We start from the raw sequence: 27840 nt of genomic DNA on the forward strand, positions 1-27840 counted from the left end.
ATTGTTGATAAAACATAATTTTATCAACATTATTTAATAATAACTATTTGTGAAATGACAATGTCTCGTATAAGTAGGTGTGAAAATAAGGGAAACGCTAATAATTTTTAATATACTTTTAAATTTGATAATTACTGGGACCAAATGGTGGGGATCAAACGTCGTAGAATCAAGTTGTACACACCCAATAGATAACGAGAATATATAAATGTCATATTATGTAAACAAATGATAACATAATATTCCGGCTGGATTCGTGATAAACTGATAGCAATAAACAAATTAATCGAATATCGAACACACTACATTTTTATACATAGTTCAAAACAAATAACAAAATTACTTACCACCTGCCTAGTGCTTGACTTTTATTTTAATCATTTAGTTATGTGTTCGATATACATTCTTAGTTTTAAAAAATGAATTAAACGTTACATTATCTAATTAATAATATTTTTAGTGCATAAATATGAGCTTAATGGATCAATTATTTCCAGCTAATCACAAAACCACATTTGTGGTGGACCACACTCCATACCTTGGATTGGCTAGTAACTCACATATAAAAATGGACTTCACCAAACGGCCATCCGGCGGAGTACCACCCGCGCCCATTTTCAAATCAATGTGGACGTGTAGCATTGAAGCTGTACTCGAATACTGCCGTATCGTCTGGGATCTGTTCCCAGAAGGGAAACTTATACGTGTTATTAGTAGCGACACGCAATCTCGCAACTTGAATAATTGGTCATCTAGTCAACAAAACGTTAACTATATGCTGCATCATTTGTCGTGTTTAGGGCCACCTGCAAAACTTGTACCAAATCCAAATCGAGACTACAGTGTTGTGTACGGATTTCGTACCGCAGCTGAAGCAATGACTGAATGTACTACAGCGCAAATGGACCAAGCAGCTAAGAAAAATAATATTGAAGTTCAAAACAAGTAATTTGTTTTAATTATATTAAATTATAATGGTTTATATAACTGTAGGTACATATTATATATGATTTGGTACATACATTTTGTATAACAAATTTAATTGAGTTATTAAATTGTTTTTTTATTTACTTAATTAAAATCAAATGCCAATATCACAAACCTTTTTTATTGCTAGAAGAAAATGAGAGAGATTTTTATTGTTATTAACTATCCGTGTACAATAATAATTAATTTTAATTTAAGTTTGTAGCTCCTTAAATAAGAAACACTTTTTCCAAATGCCATAAAAGTGTTAAGTTAGGTTAGGAAAAATTGTTTTGTTTATTATTTATTTTATTTTTCAAAAATGCATTAATATTTTCATACCTTAATATAAATCTTTAAATATATATTCAAAATTATTGTAACTCTTTCAATAATATAAAAAGTGCTTAGCCTATTTAAACAAGTAAATAAATAATGCATAACATACTAGAAAATATTTAGGTATTTAGTTCATTAATACATAGGAATTGTTATTTAGATTGATTAAATATAAATTTCATGTAGGAACTATCTTTATTTTTTTATTAATTTAATAATAATTAATTATAGGTGTTTATATATATAATATATAATACTTAAAGAAAATCATTTGAACCTTAGTTAAACAAAGTGTTATGTTTAATATGATATTGGTTATATTTAACTCCAGTAATTTATGAATTAGATTATTGCTTAATTATGCTTTAATGAATTGCTGAAAATGTTCATTCATTTTTTTAAATTTTTAAAAAGTTTTTAAGAATAATAAATTATTGCAATAAGAAATAATAATCAATACTCATGTTTTTATTCAATTTTTTCTATATTATTTCAGGTGTAGAACAATTATTATCACATCGGCCAGAGATAACCCATCAATAGAGAATCTCATGTCCATGTTTCATAACGAAATGATCAAAAGCAACAAATATGCATCTCAACCCAATTCAATGTCTATTCATCATTGTCATTTAGTAATAATTAACACATATCCAGATTCTATTACATGTGAAGTTACTGATCGTCCATCTCATACAATATCACCAATATTGGATTTGGAAGTGCATTCAATTCCTGCATCAAAAATTGGTATTAAGATATCAAATCTTTTATTAAAACACTACAATTTAGCTAGTACAACAGTTACCGGTATCCCAATGAAAGAAGAACAAAATGCCAGTTCATCAGCAAATTACGATGTAGAAATATATCATGCAGCTACTGCACATACAACTATTTTAAATGCAAATGTAGCTGATGCTAAAGCAGTGGTTGCTAAAAAAGAAGGAGCAGACTATGAAACAATTAAATTAAAATGGTGTACGCCTAGGGCTAATAACAACTTACCAGATATTCACAGCTGTACAACGTTACATAGAATCACTCCAGTTGATATAAACAGCAGACCGAGCGCATGTTTGATAACATTTTTACTGAATGGTCGGTCAGTTTTACTTGAGATGATTAAACAAGGTGGTGGTAAGAGTATGTCACATGTTCTAAAATCATACAATGGTGAAATATACATACATACAGTATCGTCTGGTCGGACAGTACTTGAAGATCCACCGGCCATTAGTGAAGGCCCAGGAGGGAAAGTAACCCAGTACAGAATAGCTGATTTTGGTAATTTCATGAAGTTAAATTTACTGCAACCAACAAAAAGAAAACAAACAGAAGATAAAAACAATATTGATGATGCCAAAGAAAAACTGAAAAAACAAACTGCATATTGGCCACTCATAACATCTTCAACCATAATATATAATTTGAAACAATACACTGAACCAATGTTGTCATTAATGGTTAAAGATAACTTAAGTGATCAGGAAGTAATGAATTGCAAACAATGTATATATGCTTTGATGGCAGCTGAATCTAAGAACGAACACCTCATTACACCCAGCCTATCAAATCCACGAAAAATGATGAAAAAAGATGACCAATACAAGTCTATGTGGACAGAGTTGGAAACATTCTTAAAATCAAATTTATACACTGAAAATCACTGCAAAGTATTGCAATGTTTATTTGAATGTCGTGGTAAACTTGATGAAGAAAAGATCATTGAGAAAACTTTAATGCGTTTCAAAAAATCTTTGGCTGACAGGCCGAGTGTAATACGAGCTACTACCGATTCACCTATGTCCCCACCATTAACTCAACAGACAGGAATAAAACATAACATAGCACATAAAAATGTTGATGTTGATCCAAACAGTGTTATGTATTTGCAAATAATTCAGGATCAAGACAATCGTAGAGTTAACCCTTCTTCGCGACCTCAGTTTGCTGGTAGATTAAAATCTATTCAAAAGAGAAATGGTAATTTATTTGCAAAACTCTATCAGCATTTAGATGATGACACAGATGCCAAGAGTGTAAAATAATATTGAAAATATTTATTAATTGTTTAATTTTGGTTTCTCATAATAAACCAAATTTTGTATTTTTTCTGTATTGGCATGTATATTGTCTGACTCAAAAAGATGATGTTTTACTACAAACTAAAAATCATTATAAAATATTTTTACTGTAAAATATATATTTTTTTTTTATTATTATTACTACTGCTGGTTGATTAATATTATACAATGTTATTCTATATTAATAATAATAATAGCTAATAATTTATTCCATCTTTCAACAAAAAGACAACAATAATACTATTATAATATCATTATAATTTCACCTCAACATTGTTGTTAAAAATTGAATCATACAATAAATAATTAAAATTTAATTAATTTAAGTTAATAAGCCACATTATATATAAAACACAACTGTTTAACACAACAAATTTAGTAATTTTCAACCTTTATTTCACAATATTGACTCTTTACTTAAATCTAAATAAATAGCTACTCACTCAAAACAATAAGAAAAAAAAAATAATTAACAAATTTAAATCTATGAAAATTATTAAATTTATATTATACTATTTTATTGAAAAAATAAATAATACAAATCTATTTCATTAATAATAAATAATATAAATAAAGTAATGTTTTTAACAATACAGTGGTTGAAAAAAAGTTAATATTTAATTTCAAAGAATAATAATGTTGAAGAGTTAAGTTGATAAAAATGTGAAATACTCAAATACACATTGTAGAAGGGACCAAAGCTTTTGTAGTTTTTTTTCAAACATAATGAGAAAAATGCTTATGGTAGGTAGGTAGGTAGGTACTAGGTATATTGGTTAAAACATTTTAGCATAAATAAATAATATTGGTCAAAAAATTACTTTGACCAATAACTTCGAATCATATCTGCTCCCTTTTCACCGACCATTAAAGTAGGAGCGTAAAGATGTGCATGGGGAATATGTGGAAATATCGATGAATCCACTACTCTTAGCCCTCGAACTCCGAATACTTGTAATTTATTGTTAACAACGTCTCCCATCCGGCATGTACCGCATTGGTGATGATAAGTGTGTGTCAAATGTTTTGATAAACAAGCCCAATAATCGTCGGATCGGAATGGTAAACTATTGCACTTCGGATACGGTATAGGATTCAGTTTAGCGGCGACATCTTTAAACGCCTGTGTTTCTTCTACCATCTTGACTAAATATTTAAGAGCGTATATGTTGTCTTCTAGATCAGTGTTGCTGTCATAATAACCATACGACATAATCGGTGGATCCAGTGGATTATTGCTTTTCAAAGTTACGCTTCCGCGAGCATCTGGTTGTAACAGCACAGTAGCCATGATAAATACGTTTGGTTTATCAGACAGAGGACCAAAAATTAATTCAAGACCTCTACCCGACGGTGCTCTTGTATAAGCTAAGCCATCCACTCCCCTTGGCACTGTAAGTGGTCCTTGGCCATATTTAAACCATTCTTCAAATAAATGAGGGTCTGATGCGGTTGTTTGGTTGATTACTGGGCTTGTTTGGTTTATTATGAACTCCAAAGCTAAACAATAATACAATTTATATTATAAATTTTACATGAACCTAATAAGTAAATACACATAAATAAATACAGTAAATATAGTTTTTGAAAATAATAGGTATTATGTAGGTAATCTAAGTAGGTATGGATTATTAAATAATTTTTATATTTGAAATTTGAAATTTTACTTTTTAAGTTTATCTAGGTCAGCGTGACACTTTAAAAACAAAACAAATATGATGTATAATTTTTTTTAACTAGGTACACGAAAACGATTTTATTTTAATATTGGTGGTTTGCAAATTATAATCATTTATCTACATAGGTATCTATATTAATATATATATATATAGAATATTTTAACTTACCTAACTAAACATAATATAAAAATAAATAAAAGTGTGTTATGAATAAAATAAATGGATTTTAAATACAAACAAATTTTTTATAAAATAGGTCCTTTTTATAACACCTTTTTATGGACAAGTTTTCACTGTATATTTTTGTTTTTTAAGCCATTTAAAAGCGATAAAATCTTTGATTTAAAAAAATTTAAGTTTTTTCTATTTTAAATTTTTCCAATCAAAATCCTTAACTCCTTTACAACGTCACATTCTGATACTTAATCTCTTGAAATTTTTGTCACAGTATTACAGACATCTTTTAATTGACTTTGAAAAATATATACCCATACTTAGGATGATTAAAAAAAAGAATTTACAATTATAGAAACCTCTTTTTGTTTTTCGAAATACGATTTTAAACCGGAATATAAATATCAATTATTCTTGCAATGACTAATAACAATGATAGCCAACATTTTTTAGTGTCTTTACACTCTCAATATTTTTATATGATCACGAAACATTCAAATGTTCAACCCAAACTATATATTTATTGTAGCAACAGCCAACAAGTACCTAACACATCGACACTTGATTGTATTGTATCACGTTATACAAAATATGAGCAACGCAACCAATGTCACAACTATTTGTTTCAATATGTCATTTAAAATTGAAAAAAAATATTTTTTGTCCCTTTTCTCGTAACACCTCCCAAATTACCAGAAAATGCAATCATTTTACCCGATAACATTTTCTTTTTCAAACTCTCAACTATATTATAATATATTAATATGATAAAATATCTGCTATTTCTCCTATTTAATTAACCACTTTAAACACTTTAATTTATACTCCAAACTCCTGAGTTTGGATTGGAATAATGTATTAAAACTGAAACACGCCTTGTTTTGGTATTATGAGAACAAACAATTCAAATCGTGCTATTTATTTAATAACATGTCACTGCGAATACGAGTTGCATATAACTTTATAGTTAAGTATAAGTTATAACTTAAAATAGTGAATTAAATACACAATTTAAAGTTAACCAAAAAAAAATTATTTATGTATCAACGAAGAACATAGACATATTATATAGGTATATTGTATATGTGTATTTATGTTGTTTATGTATTATGTACCTCTATGATGAAGAATGAAAATAAAATAGTGATTATAACTTCTAAAAATAAAATATATACCAACTGTTCCATAGTGATCTTGTAAATGTTGCCCCACCTGTAAATCTTGAATTACTGGTATTTTATGATTTTTTAAGTGATCTTTTGGTCCGATTCCTGATAACATTAGCAGTTGTGGTGAATTTATTGGCCCAGCAGACAAAATAATCTCTTTTTTAGCAAATACTGTCCTCTTTTTGTCTTTTTTTATAAATTCTACTCCAATTGCTAATTTAGTTTTTGGATCAATTATTATTTTTGTTACTTGGCTGAATATTGCTACATGGAGGTTTTGACGATCTTTGACTGGTCGGATAAAGGCTTTAGATGCGCTTACCTATAAGACAAAAATCGTATTTAACTGATAATAATTAAAAAACAAGTGCGTTATAAATATTCCTAATGAAAGTCGTTTTTTTCACTTTAAAATGCACATAAAGACAAATTCTTTATCCTGTAAGTAACATTTTGTAATCACAAATAATACATTAAATCTTAAGATAATATTTTAAAAATTTAAAAATGTTTAATTTTTATGATTTATGAAAAAAAATTAAAATAAGTATAGGTATAGCTGGATAAAAAAAATATATATTACGTAATTATAAAAAATACGTGAAAACAAAGAACGGTTTGCTAGATAAATTAACTGGCAATGTTCAAACGATCGAGTGAAAATATAATACTAATATTTATTTATTAAATTATATAGATATGCATTTAAATTTATAAATATATATTTACTCTGCGTCCATTTATTGTTGTGGCTTGTAAACGCGATGATCCATACTCTGGATCAACTGTATAATCAATATTTGTTTTTAAACCTAATTCTCCGCCAGCTTCTATAAATTTATCAACGAGTGGTGAATGATACCTAACTCGTTCGACATGTAGGTTTCCTTTTTGCGAATGGAACGGTGAGTTTTGATATTCAGGTATAGAATTGTTTTCAGATTTCAAAAAATAAGGCAATACATCGTCGAAAGCCCAACCATCGTTTCCTAGACCTGCAATTATATCATAGTCTTCTTTTTTCCCTCTCTGGTAGTACATATCGTTTATTATCGATGATCCACCCATGCCTTTTCCTTTTGGCCAAGGACAACGGTTGTTTTTAAAACCAAAACAACCATTTTTAACTGGCTCCGCGATGTATCCCCAACTGTATTCCGATGATTCTAAAAATGATGCTACTGCCGGTATATCTGTGTACACAGTTTCGTCCTTTCCTGCTTCTAATACTAGTACTAACCAGTTCGGATTTTCAGACAGGCGATTTGCGACTACGCAGCCTCCAATACCAGCTCCAACGACAATAAAATCATACTCACGTAATATAGGTCGAGTACCTAAAAAATTGTTTTCCCTGAAAGGAATTCCTTGTTGCTGGAACGGCCCGTAAATTGACTGGAATAATTGTGCAAATATTGACGTAGTAAATAATGTAAATGATAAAAAATATATGAATATTTTAAGAAGCATTTTCATGATTAAATAAGTATAGAAGATTTTTAAATAAATTCACTTGAATACTACTTGATCAATGGTCATTATACAGTACACCTTTTATACATAATAATGGCAGTATCGAAACCTTAAGGAATACTGTTTTCTGTAGGTCAAACTTTCCTTTATATATAGGTACTTACCTACCAAGTGTTATACAATGTTTTAAAAAATATATAGTATTTCTCCTACTAAGCATAACCACAAAACATATCGATGTAGTACTGTTATATGTATTATATGTAAATTGCAAGTAGGTGTTTTAACTTCTCGATGTAGGCTATTACAGTTAATATATTAATGTATTTATTAAAAACCAGTAGTTGCTACAATTTAGTGTTAGATTTATGTTTATTAATGTTACAAAGGAAATATTTAATTTAAGTATATATATATTTTTTTTTTATTACCCACATTATTTATTTTATAGATAGGTAATAAAGGTATATATACATTTTAAAAATGTTTGTAACTTTAAAACTCGTCACATAATATATATTTAACGTAAATAAATTAAGTAGTATAGCATTAATAGTAAATTTAAATCATACTTTAAATAAAATACAATTATTATATTCTTAGTTCTTATGTCGTTGTAACCACTGTTTTTTAATTGTTGTAAAACAAAAAAATTTAAATATTCGTGGAATGGAAAAAAACATGGATATATTTATTTTGGAGGACCGGTTTTTATGCAAATCATCTGTTCACAACGCTTCAGCCCGTATGTTAATAAAATGTTTCTTTCTGTTATAATTTTGAAAATAATATAATACTATTTTCGAAACCACTTAGTCGCTTACATACTTACATTCATTTATTAAGCTGAAACTTATCATCAAAATAATAATATTAAATAGAAAAATAGAAAGTTTACTTTAATACAATTTTTTTTTTAATTTGTAAATTTGGTATAAAACCATTAGTTTTGTTTACAATAATTATAATAATACCTTATTATATTACAAAAATATACAAAGAAATTAATCAATAAGATAAAATAAATGCAGGCATATTATTCAAAATAATGGGAAAAATAAACTCGTTGTTTTATCAGTTAAAATATATTGTGACTATGTATAGTATTATATATTATTGTACATTTATATTAACTTTGTAAATTATTAGTAAATATCTATACTGTTTTTTAGTGTTAAGTATTAGAAGTTATGATTTGTTACTTATATTGTTTAATATTAAAAATATATATATATATGTGTGTACTGTTAATTATAAAAATAGTCACTAATATAATAAAAAGGGGCGTTTGTTTAAATAATTGTATGATTAATTTATAATTAAATATTACTAATACCTATTTAAATACATTGAACGATTCAAGTCTATAACGACTGACGTTACGGTATTTTTTGAAAATCAGATTATGTAAATAAATAAAACAATATACCTAGTGGGCAGTATTTAAAAATATTGTACCTAATATACTATTTACATTCGAGGAGACTTAATATAAGCTAACAGTTTCTAGTGAGTACAACATCATTAATATATAAGTACATGAATACATTTCAGTAATACAGTTTTATTATTAAATAATATACAACTCTAATATAAATATTACTTTGACCAATAACTTCGAATCATATCTGCTCCTTTTTCGCCCACCATTATACTAGGGGCGTAAAGATGTGCGCTCGGAATATGTGGGAGTATCGAAGAGTCCACTACTCGTAGTCCCTGAATTCCGAATACTTGTAATCTATCGTTGACGACGCTTCCCATCCTGCACGTAGCACAGTGATGATGAAATGTGTTAGTGAAGTGTTTTGATAAACACCCCCAATACTCGTCAGATCTAAAACGGAAATGTTCACATTTCGAGTACGGTACAGGGTTTAATTTGGCAGCGACATTTTTAAACGCCTGAGTCTCCTCTACCATTTTTACAGCATACTTAAGTGCGTATATATTATCCTCGAGATCGTTATTATTGTCGTAATAACCATAATACATAACGGGTGGGTGCATTGAGTTGTTGCTTTTTAATTGTACACTCCCACGGGCGTCTGGTTGCAACAACAAAGTACTAATGAAAAATATGTTTGGCTTATCAGTTATAGGAGCCAACACGAGTTCAATCTCTTTGCCAGACGGTGATCTTATAAAAGCTAAACCATCTCTTCCTCTCGGTACTGTAAGCGGTCCTCGGCCATACTTTAACCATTCGTCGTATAAAAATGGATCTGCTATACTTTGTTGTGTCAGAACTGGACCTGTTTGATTCACTATAAATTCCAAACCTAAACAAATATTTTTTCTTGATTTAAAATAGAAAAATAACATAACATTAATTATAGAAAATTATTTATATTTTCAAGTGTGAGGATCACGATAAATTTCTAACTATATCAATATAATTTAGTATATAAATATATTGAAGTTTATAAAAATTTATAATATTTTTAAACAATAATTACATAGTTAAAAAATATATATATTTGAATACCTAAATAATAAAATAAAATATAGGTACCGATTAAACCATAGTGATCTTCTAAATGTTGTCCTACAGGTAAATCTTGGATAACAGATATACCGTGATGCTTCAGGTGCTCTTTTGGTCCAATTCCTGATAGCATTAATAATTGTGGTGAATTGATAGGTCCAGCAGATAAAATTACTTCTTTTCTAGAATATACTGTTCTAATTTTTCCCTTTTTAATAAACTCCACCCCGATTGCTTTTTTAGTTTTTGGATCAATGAGTATTTTTGTTACTTGGCTGAATATTGCTATATGTAGGTTTTGACGATCTTTGGCTGTATGTATAAAAGCTTTTGATGCACTCAACTATAAAATAAAAGTATTTAATTAACACAAATCACAAATATTAAATCCGAAAATACTTGGGTTTTTTTTTTGAGAAAATAATCTTAATTCAGTAGTTAAAAAAGGGAGTAAGACTGCAGTACCACGTTTATACTTCTTTTTACTTATTTTCCCTCCCCCACTTATTATATTATTTAAAATTATCTATCTTGCTTAGTTGTTAAAAAATAAACGGTTATCATAATTTATAGCTTTCATAAACAATTGTTAACAAACTTTTTTTATAAAAATTATAAATCGAGATAAAATAAATACATTTTAACAATTGACACCAAAAGTAGAATAAAATATCATTTCGTGCAGTATAATTTTACTACAATAGTATAATATGTAATTATTGATAAATTAGATAGATATCTGCAGTATCATTTACCGATGTTTTATATATTAAAACACTCATTATCTAATTTGTATTTACTTTGAAGAAATCTTGTTTAAAAAAATACAATGTTTTTATGCTACTCAGATGATTGGCTTATATTTTTAAACCTAACATTAATATTATATATTTATGCAGTCTAATACTCAATTGTTTTATATTTTATTTATATAGAAAAAAACGTAGGTATAAAATAACAATATTTAATTAACATTTTTTTTGTATAAAGTTATAATATAATATATGAAGTACTTTACGAAAATACATTTTAAATATTAAAGCGTTTTATATTGAAAGTAGGTATAGGAACTTCGTACAAATATTTAAGCATGATTGATTTCCACAATAGAATAAACAACGAAATGTCAGTATAAACTAAAAATTATAAGTAGGTAGTAGGTATATACTATTATTATATTTAAATATGTCGAATTTAAATTATATATTTATTATAGGTAGGTATAGTGTATATAATGTAATAACATATTAAAGTGAACCTAACCCTCCGTCGTGGGAGCCTGCTTAATAAAGTCGATAGGAACGTCAGCGTTTATTTTTCAAATAAAATAAAAATGTTTACTAAAATATATATTTACTCGGCGCCCATTAATAGTTGTAGCTTGTATACGAGATATTCCATATTCCGGATCAATTGTATAGTCAACATTTTTTTTTAATCCTAGTTCACCGCCTGCTTCAATGAACATGTCAACGATTGGTGAACGATAACTAGCTCGTTCGACGTGGAAGTATCCTTTTTGCGAATGGAAAGGTGAGTTTTGATATTCTGGTATAGAATTGTTTTCAGATTTTAAAAAATAAGGCAATACATCATTGTAAGCCCAACCTTCATTTCCTAGTGCTGCAAGTGTATCATAATGGTCTTTTCTCCCCCTCGTGTAAAACAAAGCATTAATTATCGATGACCCTCCCATGCCTTTTCCCGTTGGCCAAGAGCAACGTTTATTCTTAAAACCTAGACAACCGTTTTTTGTTGGTTCTGTGCTGTATCCCCAACTGTAGATGCTCGATGTTTCTAATAGAGACTGTGCGCCAGGTATTTCTGTGTAGATGGATTCATCTTGTCCTGCTTCCAGCACTAGTACTGACCAATTTTGATTTTCAGATAATCGATTTGCGACCACACAGCCTCCCGGACCTGCGCCAATGACAATAAAATCGTACTCACGCAAAATAGGCCGATTGCCTAAGAAATTGTTTTCCCTAAAGGGAATTCCTTGTTCGTATAGGCCATAAATTAACTGTGCGCGTATTGAAGACGTGAATAAAATTAAAAACGCGAATATTAAAAGATTTGATATCATGACGAATTAAACGTTAGAATCTGTGTACTTGACCATCAATAAAAATATTATATTCGTAGTACCCTTTCGAACCACAGCTAATACTACTTTATGTAGGTCAAGCTTTCCACTATTTATAATGCACTTGCTAGTCGTCGTTTAAAATCACGGAAATATATACTGTTTCTCCTACTAAATATAATCAAGAATTATCAACATTTTATACAGTTTACTGGTTTAATACAAAGTATCATAGTACAGTAAGTTATTAAAATTTTCAATGCAGGTAAATTATAAATAAAACAATACAATACAATGATACAAATCATAAACATTTTTATGCAGTTATATAGGTACTTGTTAAACATTCATTTCATAATAAATTGTATTTAACATTTTACAAGGAATTTTGCACGGTATACTTAAATAGACGTCCGTGAACAAAGACAAACTTTTAAGCGGTGATTTTGTTGATCTTTTATAAACAGTAAAGTCAAATGGATCGGCCACGGATAACCAACAGTACGGTTGTTCAAAGTGCTGGTCGATAGTACTTTCCACGCACCACTCGGTTAGGCGAATTGACCTTAAGCTAACAAAATTAAACTTGGTTAAGCGACGGATAGGTAAGTAATACATTTTTACATTTATATAAGTAACCCTTGAACTATCGGCGCTTGATGTTTCTCTACATGAACGACTGAAGGCTTCTTCTATCAGTTATATAATATGTATTTAATGGTTGTAAACAGCACGTAGTTTTGTATAGATCAGCGGTTCTCAAACTTTTTTTTTACATACCACTTAAGTATATTATCAATTAGTCGCGTACCACTAATGATTAAAAATAGAACGATCCAAATTCCAAATTGTATTGTTAAATACATTTATTTTAAATAATAAAGCAGTAAAATATTACATTTATAGTATAATTATTTTTTATTTATTAGTTTTTTAAAATAAGATATGAATTAAATAATTGAATGGGCTTATTATCCAAAAACGGCCCTCCGCGTACCACAGTTTGAGAACCGATGGTATAGAAAAAAATACCAAAATGGTTCTGTTGTTAGTACCTATGTAATATATATTAAGTACTTCATCATTGAGTAAATTATAATTAATTAAATTATAAGTTATTATGTATAATACATTCAAAGTGGAAACGATTTTTCTTTTAGTGTTACGGTTGGTAGATAAGGTTGAATTATTTTGTTTTTTAAGCAATTCACATAAATAAATTAGGTATATAGGTAGTATATAATTATTGTGTGACAACTCGAGACGTATACTATAGTGTTTATATTACCACTTTTTTTCAATATTGATAGATATTTGCTAAGAGTATTTTGAACTATTGTTAGAGATATGTTATGTTCTGTATAATTATTAATATTTTAATGGTTTAAATATTTTGATTGTGCCGAAATGATCAATCAATTTTCATACAAATGCAATAGCTCGTTTTGATAACATTTGAGGAAGTATATTCATGTTATAAAATTAATCTTAAAATATTACAAAATAAAGTTTTTGACACATCAAAATCACATTAGAACGAATTTAATTTTATTAATCAATGTGTTGTTTACATGTAATAGGTAATGCAAAAGACTGTTGTTTCGGCAAAATTTTTACCAATAATAATGAAGTTAGAAACTCAATGATTTTATTAACAGATGATAAAATACAGAAACAATCGAAAATGATAAATTAGTAAAATATTTATTAATTTATTTTAATGTCTACCTACAATATAAAAAATTAATACCAGAAATAGTTAGTTATATACATTTGATTCAATTACATTTTCTATCTTCGCGCCATGGGAAATAAAAATCAATATATAACTCAATTTAAAAATTTTGGAAGAAATACGTTTTGGATTTTCCACTGCTCGCGGCATACTATATAAAATAACTATTATAACATTATTTAATAAAATAACACTAACTTTATTAATTTATAACTTAATACCAACGTGTACCATAAGTTCGAGGAATAAAAAACTTAAAAATAATTTAAATATTTTTTTACCTATCTAAAATTTTACAACGAATAATAACAAAACCTGTTATTTTTCGTTTAAATATTTGATATTTTTAAAACTTAAACTTGAAATATCCTCTCCCCCCCCCCAAAAAAAAAAAAAAATATGTGTGTATTTTTATTTTTGAGATTATTAGCTATTTGAAAATCGTATAAATTTTTAGCAATAAAATGATTTGATTTCGTCGATGTTGGCGAGTTTTATTAAAAATTGGACTTAATTATTTAATAATATATTAATATCTTAACTTATTTAAAAAAAAAAAAAATGTTTTGTTTCTTTGAAAATGTATTTTTGAATACTAATATATTAATAATAAAAGTGTTAAATATTTTGTACAATCAAAATAATATATAATTTTTATTATAGGTACATAGAATGTTAGAATTAATTATAAAAAAATATTGAAAATGTAATTTCTAAAGATCTAATATGTTGTTTTTGTAGAAATTTTACAATATTTATAATATGTAGGCATAATTTTTGTTTAGTGTTATTATAATAAGAACAGAAATAAATATCGGTCATTGGATCAAAAAAATAAGGCAAGTATCTTATCGTCGAAACCGAGACCGGTTTTCAACTTTATCCACCATGGTAAATTTAAAATTATCGTTTCATCCAATATAAGTATACTATACAGCATATAGTTTTTTGGATTTTTACAAATACTAAAACAATATATTATCAATAGCATTTAGTTATTGAGACATAGAATAATAATATGATACATACCTAGGTAATTAAAATTGATAGAGTAAAGTTTTAAGCTTTCGTAAAATGTTTAACTACCCCGCGCATATTATATAGTGTCTCTGTCCTACTAACACATCATAGCAAATTTGCGTTCAGCAGAACACATTTTGTGAAGTAGGCTTTAATATTAGAGTAAATTTACTTATTATCAAATTTAAAGCTAAGAATATTATCTAGGCAATGCTATATGCTTTTATTGATATTATTATTTTAAAGTGAGTTATGATCATTTTAAAGTTGTTATATTTTACATAGCTATAACTTATTTTAAAATTATATATTGTTAATAAAATCATATGACATTTTCTAGATAATATTCTTAGCTTTAAATTTGATACTAAGAAAATTGACTCCAATATTAAAGCTAATATCACAAAATATGTTCTGTTGAACGCAAATATGCTATGATGTACGTTAGAAAGACAATGAAAACACATGAGGGTATAACGCGTATAACGTCCTCTTAAGTAAAAAACCGATTTATTATGTATTTGCAATAGAGCAATGTTTATTTTACTGTAATAATTATAAAGTCATTAGCTCCAAACACTCAATTTCACATTAATTTAACAAATAATTCAAACTCATATTATTTTGACCAATAACTTCGAATCATATCTGCTCCCTTTTCACCAACCATTAATGTTGGAGCATAAGTATGTGTACTTGGCATGTGTGGAAACACAGAGGAGTCCACAACTCTCAATCCATCGATTCCAATTACTTGTAATTTTTCGTTAACGACATCTCCCATTCTACACGTACCGCAGTGGTGATTTGAAGTACTCGTCACATGTATTAGTAAGCAAGCCCAATAATTGTCAGATTTAAATGGTAAATGTTCACATTTTGGGTACGGTACTGGGTTCAATTTAGCCGCTACACTCTGAAATGCCCGTGTTTCTTCTACAAATTTCACTGAATATTTAACGGCAAATATATTTTCTTCAAGGTCAGTACTGTTGTTGTAATAATCAAAGGACATAATAGGCGGGTGAATTGGGTTATTGTTTTTTAAAGTTACGCTTCCCCGAGCGACAGGTTGTAACAAAAATGTATTAATGTAGAAAACGTTTGGCTTATCCGTTACTGGCGCTAATATTAGTTCATGTTCTTTTCCTGCTGGTGATCTTATGTACGCTACACCTTCTCGTCCTAGTGGAACAGTGAGTGGTCCTCGGCCATACTTGAACCATTCATCAAATAAATAAGGATCTGATACACTTTGTTGAGTCAGAACCGGACCCGTTTGATTTACTATGAATTCCAAACCTAAACAAAAAATACAATATTGTAATATGATTATTAATTAATATGATATTATACATGTTATATTTTATTTCAATTAAATTATTTACAACTTTTAGTCTTGATAATTTTTTCCTTAAATATTGTAATCAGCATATAAATATGTTAAGACTTAAGATAACTTTTTTAATAGACAATTTTTAATATCAAAGCTGGTTTAATGATAAATAAATAGTTATACCGATTAAACCATAGTGTTCGTGTAAATGTTGTCCTACTGGTAAATCTTGGATTACTGGTATACCGTGATGCTTTAAGTGCTCTTTTGGTCCGATTCCAGATAACATTAGTAACTGCGGTGAATTGATAGGGCCAGCAGATAAAATAACTTCTTTTTTAGAATATACTGTTCTGACTTTTCCCTTTTTAATAAATTCGACTCCAATAGTTTTTTTAGTTTTTGGATCAATAAGTATTTTTGTTACTTGGCTTAATATTGCTATATGTAAGTTTTGACGATCTTTGGCAGGGTGTATAAATGCTTTTGATGCACTTACCTACAACAAAACAACTTACTATAATATTCATATTAAAATGAAATACAAATATTTATATTTCCGTGAAAATCAGTGCCAATGTTGTGCAACTAATTTACAACTACAGTTTTATAATTTGTTACCAATAATTATCACTACAATAATTCAAGTTCTAATAGATAGAAATTAACTTCACGTAGCTATATATAGCTACCCTTATTTTTTCCCTTTCGATATCTCATCGGTTCCAAACAATACAGAATGTTGACATTATTTGCAACCTAATTAACCCACGATTCTTATGTCAACTTATACATAGTTTGTGGATGAATATATCTTAAAAAATAAAAATATAATATAATAATTATTGAAGATGATATAAAATAAAAATACTTGCAGATAAAATTTTTTTCTAGTTTTGTTTCAGAGTTAAATTGTATAAAGATGGTAAAATGCTCTTATCTCGTTCAATTTTCCAATTTTCGTATATTTTTTTTCACTAGTATCGCAAGTCCTTAGTTATAATATTCGTCAGTCGTCGTCATCTATCATATTATATTTTTTTCAAATTATTCCTATGCATATTGTCATTATAAATTGTATTTAACACATTTACTACATTTATCAAGCTATTAGTCGTAAACTCTTTGTTTTTTGTAAATGTACTATATAAAAAATTACCATATCATTATTATTATTATTCATAAGAAATGGTAACAGTAAAATATTTCAGAGTAGGTAAATTGTGGAACATTTGTAATGTAGGTATGGAAATCACATATTGGAGCGTTTAAAAAAACTAACAAAGCGATACATATATTAGTTTGAAAAGCAAGGGCATAAAAAGAACAAATTAATAGATACCAAATTAGGTATATACCAACAACTTACAATAAAAAATAAATAAGGTAAGCAAGTGGGTACCACTTTGCTTTACAATAGGTGTAAAATGACTATTATGGGTGTATTCAATTTTATTTGAATTTATTGATACCTCTATAGTTTATATATAAATGTATATTTTTTAAGTTTTTATTATTATTTTATTTTATAGTTTATAACTACAAAATATTTTGATAATTTTACCGTAAATATAAAATAATAATATGAATAATTGGTGAATATTTAAAGTATGGTTATTTATTTTCGAGTTACCTATACTATAAAAACAAAATCGATTTTATCAAAAATTGGATTTGTGTGAAAATTCCTGTTTTTGCTTGATTTATTTTCACCATTTAAAGAAAATTACTGGTTATTAAATTTAAAGTTTACGTTTTTAAAATGCAAATTAGATCCAATTTATACAGAATACTTATCGTGTATACATACATGAAAAACCTCACACCATTGTATAATCAATACATTTATCGCTCTGCTCAGAATCAAAAATTATAAACAAAAAAGATTAATCGATTATATGTTATGCGAGAATTATCGTACATTGATCTACATTTTTTATTATTTGCTTAATTATTAAAATACATTTTTTTAATCATAAACAACATAAACAACACAACCAATATTTTTTACCATAAATACTATTACCAGTCCTAAATCTGAAAAATTATTAATTAATTATTATTACTTATTTACTTAGGTATTAAAAATAGAGAACGAAAATTATACACGATTTTCGTTGAAATTAAAGAATATAGTAGACAATACCTACCTACTTGATCGTTTCGTGTTCGGTGAATTTTGTCAATACGTTAATATTTTAAAAATAAAATTAGATTTCCTACGAAAAAAAATATTTACCTACGAGTTATCATAAATAGCGACAATAGCAATATCTCGTAAACATAAGATTTTAGTTAAATTATAAAAACTGTTTCCAAGTAAACCTGTTATATGCAGGGCACAGTGGTGTAGCCAGGAGGTTGAGTGTTGAACACCCTCTTCCCCATCGGCCGTATTTATATCAAAAATATAATGTTTATAATAAAGGAATACAATCATTTGGTCGCGGTAAAATGTATTTTGTTATACCGAATTCACATTATCGACTGCACTGGTGATAATAATCATTATCATTCAATTATTTTATTATTTTATAACGGCTGTAGATTTATTTTATTTTATTACAGAACCCCCCTACCCTAAAAAAAATCCTGACTACGCCACTGGCAGGGCATATGGTTTATTTGTATATCATAAAATAACTGATACTATATACCCATGTGGCTATATTATAGGTATTGGGTATATGTATATTTACTCGGCGTCCATTTATTGTTGTGACTTGAGAACGTGATACACCGTGTTCTTGATTAATTGTATAATCAATATCTTTTCGTAATCCCAATTCAACTCCGGCTTCAATAAACATGTCAACAAGTGGCGAACGATAACGTACTCGTTCAACATGTAAAATTCCGTTTTGTGAATGGAAAGATGAGTTTTGATATTCTGGTATAGAATTGTTTTCAGATTTTAAAAAATAGGGTAATACATCTTTGTAAGCCCAACCAGCATTTCCTAGTGCCGCAATCGTATCATAATCTTCTTTTGTTCCCCTTGTGTAGAGCAAAGCGTTTATGACAGACGATCCGCCCATGCCTTTTCCTTTCGGCCAAGGACATCGCTTATTCTTAAAACCTAAACAGCCGTTTTTAACTGGTTCAGAGGTATAGCCCCAATTATAACTTGTATCTTGCAGTAAGTTTGCTGCTCCTGGTATATCTGTGTATAAAGTCTCGTCTTGTCCTGCTTCCAATAATAGAACTGACCAATTTGATTGTTCAGATAAACGATTTGCCACCACACAGCCTCCAGCACCAGCTCCAATCACAATAAAATCATACTCACGCAATATAGGCCTATTACCTATAAAATTGTTTTCCCTAAATGGAATCCCGTGTTCCTGATATGGTCCATACTTTAACTGGTAAAATTGAGAGCGTATTGAAGGTGTAAACGAAATAAAAAATACGATAGTAAATTGTATAACATTCATTATGAAACTAGCATAGGTAATATTATAATTATTATCAATTGACAATTATTGTCATTTCACTTTATAATAAAAAAAAAACTCAAGTAATATCAATACCAAAATTTTCATTGAAACTGTTTTCTGTAGGTCAACGTTTCCACTATTTATAGCAGGAAAGTACTTTATATTTTGCTAATGTATGTTACTCCTACCAGTCCTATACCATTTTGATAAAGAAATATTGTATTCAAATTAATTTTATACAGTTTACAGATTTCTTTTAATATCTGTATAAACTAACTTGTATTATGGTTTTGATCTCTGAAATGTAGCTTATTTGACTTTATATTTTTACTAGATTTTATAGTATCAAATTTTTAATATTTTTCTTGAAATATTACACAAGAATATTCAAAAATAAAAATTATTGTACGTAAAGAAAATCTATTCAAAAATTGTTTCTGCAGTTATAACTGTCTTTTACAAACTAATACGCGTATATCGAATTATTGTCAACTATCATTAATTTTGTCCCTCAAATTTTTTTAAACATTAACTTACTATTGATAATAAATATTATTTAAATTATACTGCTAATTATAATCAACGATTGCATTCTTTAATTTATATAAGTAGTGATGATAACACTAATGGCCAAATTATCGAAATAAAATAGGTAATTCAATTAAAATAAAGGTAGATAAGCGAGTATCGCTCTGCTCTAAATTAGCTTGTTGTTGAATGGGTCCCTATTATGGGTGTATTAAATTTAAATCCAATGATATGTCATTATATAGGAAAAACGATTGTAAGCGGAAACGGTTTGTTAACATATATCACCATTCACAAAGTATATTTTATAATGTTTTTTTTTAAATACGATACCTAGTTTTAAAATCATTTATTTTACTTTTAGTATTATAACTGTTCATTTGCTATTTAAGTTGACATATTTTTTTCAGAAAATATTTCATTTACTACTTAAATATTATTAGTATTTATTATTATAATAATAGGTATATTATATTCATACCATAATATAATAACAATTTATAAAACTCAAAATGTAATAACATAGTTTTGTAACTACCTTAAAACAGTAAACACAATTAAATATTATCTTAAAATAAATCAAAAATATCATTGCATATAAAAAAGTTCATAAAAATATAAAATTTATAATATACCTAAAAGTTTTATGTTCTTGCAATTAAAATTTATAAATTATTACAAAATAATTAACATCATTATTCATTGACTCATTGTTTAAACTAGTAATTCGTCCGAATTTAAACTTAAAAATTTCTTTAAAAACTGTTGTCTTTTTATATTATTTAGGTAATTGTATGGTTTCAATATGAAGTATTTATGAGGAATCTTGTTCTAAATTTTCAAAACTTAATTTTTTATGCATTTTTATTTTTCATTACAAAAAAGTTTGTGATTTTGACTAAGTTCATTACAATTTTAACTTCAAAGGTATATAAAAAAAATTGTATGAAAAGCATTATACTATCACTTCTTATGCTAGGAAGTAGGAATCCTAAATTTGTTGAATATTGCTTTTACCTATGTAACCTGTAACCTATTGATAATATATAGAGCCAAATAGGTATAGGTACACGATTCTTCATAGATTATAATTATATCTATTTAATAATGTTAAATATGCTATTTTTTATTATTTCTTTATATAAATACTTAAACGCAGAATAGAAATTTTAGTTATTTTTTTGTAATTTAAAAATATTATTTGTAGATATTTGAAACTTTTACATATATTTTATGATATACATAATTAATTTTTCAGAATATTTAAATTAGTTTTATGATAGTATTGCCTATTTAAACCATGAAGTGTCTAACCTATATTTCTATGATAAGTCGATATTTTAAATACTATTGTATATTGATATTGTATACTTAAAAGTTAATAAAAATTATGTACTTATAAAATAGAAATAATAGAAATTATAATAATAAAATAAAGGAAACATTATCGACAAAAATTACAACTACCTACCGTTATATCAATAGTAAAATAAATTATTTTAATAACAAAAAAATCACGAAAAACGTATATTACTAATTAGTAATATAAACTGACAGACCATTTCCGTTCAGGATCGTTTTTCGTTTGAAATGATTTATTATTGAATACAAATCTAACACACCCTTTACAGAGACCTTTTCAATGAAGAGATACACTCGACTACTACTGTAAGTCTGTAAAGTAGAGTGGTAACTTACTTTTTCCCTTATTTAAAATGATGTTGGTGTAAGACACAGAATTAAAAAAACAATTATTTACATAATCCTAAATTTGTTTATTTTTTCATAAATAACTATTGTCACTTGTCAAATATAGATCTATAGTTTGATAATTAAAATACAATAATATGATTTTAATGTACCTATTTTAATTATCTAAGTACAATGATAATTAAATAGGTACAAATAATAATAATTATAAATTTGTAATGCAAATAAATATTTTATTCTAAAAATTATTTTGACCAAAAGCGTCGAATCATATCTGCCCCTTTTTCGCCAACCATTAAAGTTGGGACATAAGTATGTGCGTGCGGAATATGCGGAAGTATTGAAGAATCCACTACTCTTAAACCTTCAATTCCGATTACTTGTAACTTGCTGTTTACAACGTCTCCCATCCTGCATGTACCGCATTGATGATGCCAGGTATTTGTCTGGTGCTGTGATAGACAAGCCCAATATTCGTCCGATCTAAATGGTAGATTTACACATTTCGGGTACGGTTTTGGGCTTAGTTTACCTGCGATATCTTTAAATGCCTGTGTTTCTTCTACTAATTTCACTGCATATTTAAGTGCAAAAACATTGTCTTCTAAATCAGTAGTATTGTGTTCATAGTAACCATAGGACATAATGGGCGGATCCAATGGGTTTTTGCTTTTCAAAGTTACACTTCCACGGGCGTCTGGTTGTAACAGCACGGTAGCAATGAAAAACATATTTGGTTCATCTGATAAAGCACCAAATATCAATTCAATTCCTTTGCCGGATGGTGCCCTTATAAAACCTAAGCCGTCCACTCCTGCTGGTGCTGTTAATGGACCTCGGCCATATTTGTACCATTCTTCAAATAAATGCTTGTCCGTTATGCTTTCTTGTGTTATTGCTGGTTCAGTTTGATTTACTTCAAATTTTATAGCTATAATTGATATTTTAAAAAATATATTATATATATTATTTAATATTATTTATTACATTTTTAAATTTAAAATAGCTCTAGTTTAGTGACCACGTTATTTAAAAAAAATATAATTTTTAAATAGTAATCTCAGGAGTCAAGGCAAAAAGAGTTTAAGTGCGTATTATATTCGGTTCACTGTACACTTAACTATTTACAGGAATATACCAAATAGTTAAAAAAATTTATCTAAATTTATTGGAAGACAGAACTATAGGGTAGTACCTGCCACCTGATGCAATACACATTACACATATTATATAATAAAAAAATCTGTATCTATATAATGTATATTATAATTGTGTGCGTATATAATAGGTCTTTCAGTTACTTAATCATGCCCTGTATATAATTTTAGATTCTGAACGGAGTGATGAATGTATTGATTTTACAATGATGTGTTTTTTTTAAGATTTTATTTTTTATTTTTGTGTCTGCCATCCTAATCATGGAATAGTATTAGTGCTATGATTTTTAACTTCAGCCACTCTTTGAAAAGGAAATTGAATCTAGTTGGTACTTGGGGGGGGGGGGTCAAAAATCGTCAGGAAACCCCCTCAAAAAATAACGGAAAAACGGAAATTTTTACGCATAACCAGTTTTGCCAAAATCGATTTTTTTATTTTGCTGTAACTCAAAAACGAATCATTATAAATACTTGACATTTTCACCAAATATTTTGACTTTTTTAAGCTATTTGCAGACAATTGAAATTTTTGATTTTTCTAATTTTTTTTTTCTTGAAATGCCAATAAAAAAAATTTGACTTTCCAAAACATATTTAAAATTTAATACAAAGTTTATTATAAGTTGTCCTTATCGTAGTAAAAAAAAAACTCAAAAATAATTTTGTCACAATTTTTGTTTATAAGCATTTAAAGTTCAAATGTTTACGAATTATACCAAAAACACGAAATTTGTAAGGAACTTTGAAGTTGAAAATTCATAAAATTTATTAATTTATGATTAAAACCGAAACCATGAGAATTTTTTTTTTGAAAACCCCAACCGAAACCGGAAAAAACATAAATGTTACAATACCTGATTTGAATTACACATTTTTACAAAATTCGTCAAAACTTCAAAAAGTTATAAAATCTTAAATTTTTATAGTTCAAATATGAAAATTGAATAGGTTTAATGTGTATTATATGTAGATATTTCATACTGAAACTAAAAAATTTAAAAATCTATAAATTGTGAAATCTTAATTATTTTTTAAAGATATATTTAGAGTACATAGTTAAAATAAGATAATTAGACAAAATTACATGTTTGAAAAATGAAAAATGATTTTTCGTTATAATTCCAAAATATTCGTAGACACTTAAAACATTATGAATATATAGTGCAATTATATTATTAATTATTAATAATAAATAATAATAATATGTATTAATATATTATTTTATTTTATTTAATGTCATTTTTAAAATATGGAGAATAGATGCTATTTATTTATATTATAGACCTATTCACATTGTTTTACTGTAAGCTGATATTAACTCAAAAGTTAATAACATTTATGAAAATATATAATATTAAAATAATTAAAAACTAATAAAAAATAAATGCTAAAATTAAATCAACCTATACCGTAATACTAATATTAAAATAAATGACTTTTATAGTAATATAAAAAAATATACCTATATAATATCATGAAATATAATTATTAATAATATAGGCTGACAGACCACCTTTATTTGGAATCGTTTTTCGTATATAATAATATATCATTCAATTTAAATTTAACACATAAATTACAGTTATCCACTCAATATGACATGTACCTAATATACAACAGATTGGTACACCCTTCTTTTTTTTTAAGTTCAATGTTATTAAAATTTTAAACTCAATTTTTGTAGGGGTAAAAAATTTAAATTAAAATTATTGATGCAAATTTTCAAATTGGGAAAAATTAAGCAGAGTAGCTTAATCCAACGATTTCAAAACTGACAACCTTATTTATATTTTGAATACCACTTTTCAGCTACACAGATATTTAGATATTTCAATTCCAAATATAATATATTTTGATAGTAATATCAAAGCTCTACATGTTGCAGTATAAATTAAAAAATAAACAGCATACGTAATTTATTTAATATACTAAATAGATGATAAAATTAATAATTATTATTTTTTATATTAAAAGACGTAAATTGAAATCCACATTTTAATAAAAATTATTTTGGACATGTTAGTGCCGTCCCACCATTTCAGTGTAAAAATATAATTGGGGTACTTAAAAAAAAAATTAAATTAAATGGTAGAGGAACTCTGTCGCCCTACGCACCCCAATTCGAGCGTTGATTTTCTAGTAAAAAACTTTATAGAGATTTTAATAATATTTTCCTATTCATTTTATCTGCTAACTAGGATAATCAATTGGCATTATAGATAGGTCAGGGTAGTCCAACCATTTATAGTTGGTGGGTCAATCTACACTTTCATAAATAGACCGACCAGAAGAAAAAAAATTATATAATTACCTATTTATATTTTATTTTATATAATGCACAAATTATTACATTACTGATTAAGTTACTTATATTTAGAATTAATTAAAAACAAAAAAAACTTCCAAATAATCACAAAATTTTAAGAGAACAATTACCTTATATAGGGAAAAATAATAATTATAGTATTATTGTGATTTTAATTTTTAATTAATAAAAAAAATGAAATGAATATTAAAAAAAGAAATTAGATCCTAAACTTTTAAAGATATAGAATTATTATTACTTGAAATATGAAGTTAACATACCCAATGTGCCATAGTGATCTTCTAAATGTTGTCCTACTGGTAAATCTTGGATTACTGGTATACCATGATATTCCAAGTGCTCTTTTGGTCCGATTCCTGATAACATTAGTAACTGTGGTGAATTGATGGGTCCAGCAGATAAAATTACTTCTTTTTTTGAATATACTGTTCTAATTTTTCCCTTTTTAATAAACTCCACCCCTATTGCTTTTTTAGTTGTTGGATCAATGAGTATTCTTGTTACTCGGCTGTATATTGCTACATGAAGATTTTGACGATTTTTGGCTGGGCGAATAAAGGCTTTAGACGCACTTACCTATACAATACAATATTTATTTAGCTGGTAAAAATCAATTATACAAATAAACACAGTTATTCACCAACTTAAAAATATTGGTATTTCCTTTTATTGATAAATGATAGTCAAAATTTGAAATAATAATTATGGTATACAATAATATTAATGAAAAATTAAAACAAAATTTCATTATTAAATGTCGTTAATTATGTTAAAATATAAAATGGATTCGGGGTTTTAGTATAAAAGTAATTTACTACGGGTACCTACTACCAAACTAAAACAATTTTGTCAAACCAACAAGAAACAAAATAGTTTCAATTAAATTAATGAATAATAGTACTATAATTATTCGATGGATTATATGAAAAATCACAAAACATTTAATGAATAAATAATAAAATAATTTTCCCTTAAACGTGATTTAGTTGTTCAGGATTGGTCCATTAAAATGTTTAACCATTAAATTAACCAATTTTTTCATACACCCCGACTACTAGTGCCCTTATTATATTTAAATTAATTTTATTCATAAATAACAAATATACTTACTCTATGTCCAAGCAGTGTTGTGAGTTGTAAGCGAGATACTCCATGCTCCGGATCAACTGTAAAGTCAATATTTTTTCTTAATCCTAATTCTCCGCCAGCTTCTATAAATTTATCGGCACGTGGTGAATGATATCTAACTCGCTCAACGTGAAGATTTCCTTTGTGTGAATGGAACGGTGAGTTTTGATATTCTGGTATAGAATTGTTTTCAGATTTCAAAAAATAAGGCAATACATCATTATAAGCCCAACCATCATTTCCTAGTGCTGCAATTGTATCATAATCTTCTTTTTTTCCTCTTGTATAAAACATGGCATTTATTATTGATGATCCTCCCATGCCTTTTCCTTTTGGCCACGGACAACGATTATCTTTAAAACCAAAACAACCATGTTTTGCCGGCTCAGCAGTATAACCCCAATTATAATCTGTTTCTTGTAAATATAGTAGCGCCGCTGGTATATCTGTGTATATAGATTCATCTTGCCCTGCTTCTAATAACAGTACTCTCCATTTTTTTTCTTCAGATAAACGGTTAGCAACGACACAGCCTCCTGGACCGGCTCCAATGACAATAAAATCATACTCACTTAATATTGGTTTATTACCTATAGAACTGTTTTCTCTGAAAGGAATTTCTTGTTGCTGGTACTCTCCATAGTTTGAGTGAAACAGTTGACTAACAGTTAAAGATGAAAAAAAAATTAAAGTTGTGAATATTATAAGAATATTTTTCATGATGACGTGACAATTTAAGTAGCGATGGGTCTTGGCTATAATTAATACTGATGTCAAAACTTCGTGGTAGAACCTCAAACAATACTATTTATTTACTTTTTCTCTGTACTATATATATACTTTTTTATTTAATGTTTTTTTAAATATTTATGCAATTTACCCCTGTTTCTTCTCACGGCAATCAAGAAATGTAGGTTAGTATTACTACTATTACATGAAGTTATCTATGTATTTTAAATATTTTAATGTACAAAAACCAGTAAGTTAAGTAGGCTATTC

General features: G+C 27.3%; 5 protein-coding genes across 5 annotated transcripts; 1 reads left to right on the forward strand and 4 right to left on the reverse strand.

Annotated features, from left to right (window-relative positions):
• Positions 1 to 285: 285 nt before the first annotated feature.
• Positions 286 to 3507, forward strand: LOC132920946 (integrator complex subunit 13). The gene is made up of 2 exons (XM_060983698.1): positions 286 to 945; positions 1802 to 3507. The coding sequence occupies exons 1-2, from the start codon at positions 470 to 472 to the stop codon at positions 3354 to 3356; spliced, it is 2031 nt and encodes a 676-aa protein (XP_060839681.1). The 5' UTR covers positions 286 to 469; the 3' UTR covers positions 3357 to 3507.
• A 161-nt stretch (positions 3508 to 3668) lies between these two features.
• LOC132920947 (glucose dehydrogenase [FAD, quinone]-like) lies at positions 3669 to 7997 on the reverse strand. The gene is made up of 3 exons (XM_060983699.1): positions 7144 to 7997; positions 6421 to 6736; positions 3669 to 4892 (listed from the first exon to the last, which is right to left on the reverse strand). Exons 1-3 carry the CDS (start codon positions 7888 to 7890, stop codon positions 4210 to 4212), a joined length of 1746 nt encoding a protein of 581 aa, XP_060839682.1. The 5' UTR covers positions 7891 to 7997; the 3' UTR covers positions 3669 to 4209.
• A 1434-nt stretch (positions 7998 to 9431) lies between these two features.
• On the reverse strand, positions 9432 to 12601 carry LOC132922791 (glucose dehydrogenase [FAD, quinone]-like). The gene is made up of 3 exons (XM_060986496.1): positions 11733 to 12601; positions 10403 to 10718; positions 9432 to 10169 (listed from the first exon to the last, which is right to left on the reverse strand). The coding sequence occupies exons 1-3, from the start codon at positions 12459 to 12461 to the stop codon at positions 9487 to 9489; spliced, it is 1728 nt and encodes a 575-aa protein (XP_060842479.1). The 5' UTR covers positions 12462 to 12601; the 3' UTR covers positions 9432 to 9486.
• A 2159-nt stretch (positions 12602 to 14760) lies between these two features.
• On the reverse strand, positions 14761 to 20096 carry LOC132922606 (glucose dehydrogenase [FAD, quinone]-like). The gene is made up of 3 exons (XM_060986198.1): positions 19252 to 20096; positions 16736 to 17051; positions 14761 to 16518 (listed from the first exon to the last, which is right to left on the reverse strand). The coding sequence occupies exons 1-3, from the start codon at positions 19987 to 19989 to the stop codon at positions 15836 to 15838; spliced, it is 1737 nt and encodes a 578-aa protein (XP_060842181.1). The 5' UTR covers positions 19990 to 20096; the 3' UTR covers positions 14761 to 15835.
• A 2194-nt stretch (positions 20097 to 22290) lies between these two features.
• On the reverse strand, positions 22291 to 27635 carry LOC132922418 (glucose dehydrogenase [FAD, quinone]-like). Its single transcript, XM_060985926.1, has 3 exons — positions 26824 to 27635; positions 25974 to 26289; positions 22291 to 23161 (listed from the first exon to the last, which is right to left on the reverse strand). Exons 1-3 carry the CDS (start codon positions 27559 to 27561, stop codon positions 22476 to 22478), a joined length of 1740 nt encoding a protein of 579 aa, XP_060841909.1. The 5' UTR covers positions 27562 to 27635; the 3' UTR covers positions 22291 to 22475.
• Positions 27636 to 27840: the final 205 nt, after the last annotated feature.

The sequence above is a fragment of the Rhopalosiphum padi genome, chromosome 2 (genome assembly GCF_020882245.1).
Source record: "Rhopalosiphum padi isolate XX-2018 chromosome 2, ASM2088224v1, whole genome shotgun sequence".
NCBI classification, from domain to species: domain Eukaryota; kingdom Metazoa; phylum Arthropoda; class Insecta; order Hemiptera; family Aphididae; genus Rhopalosiphum; species Rhopalosiphum padi.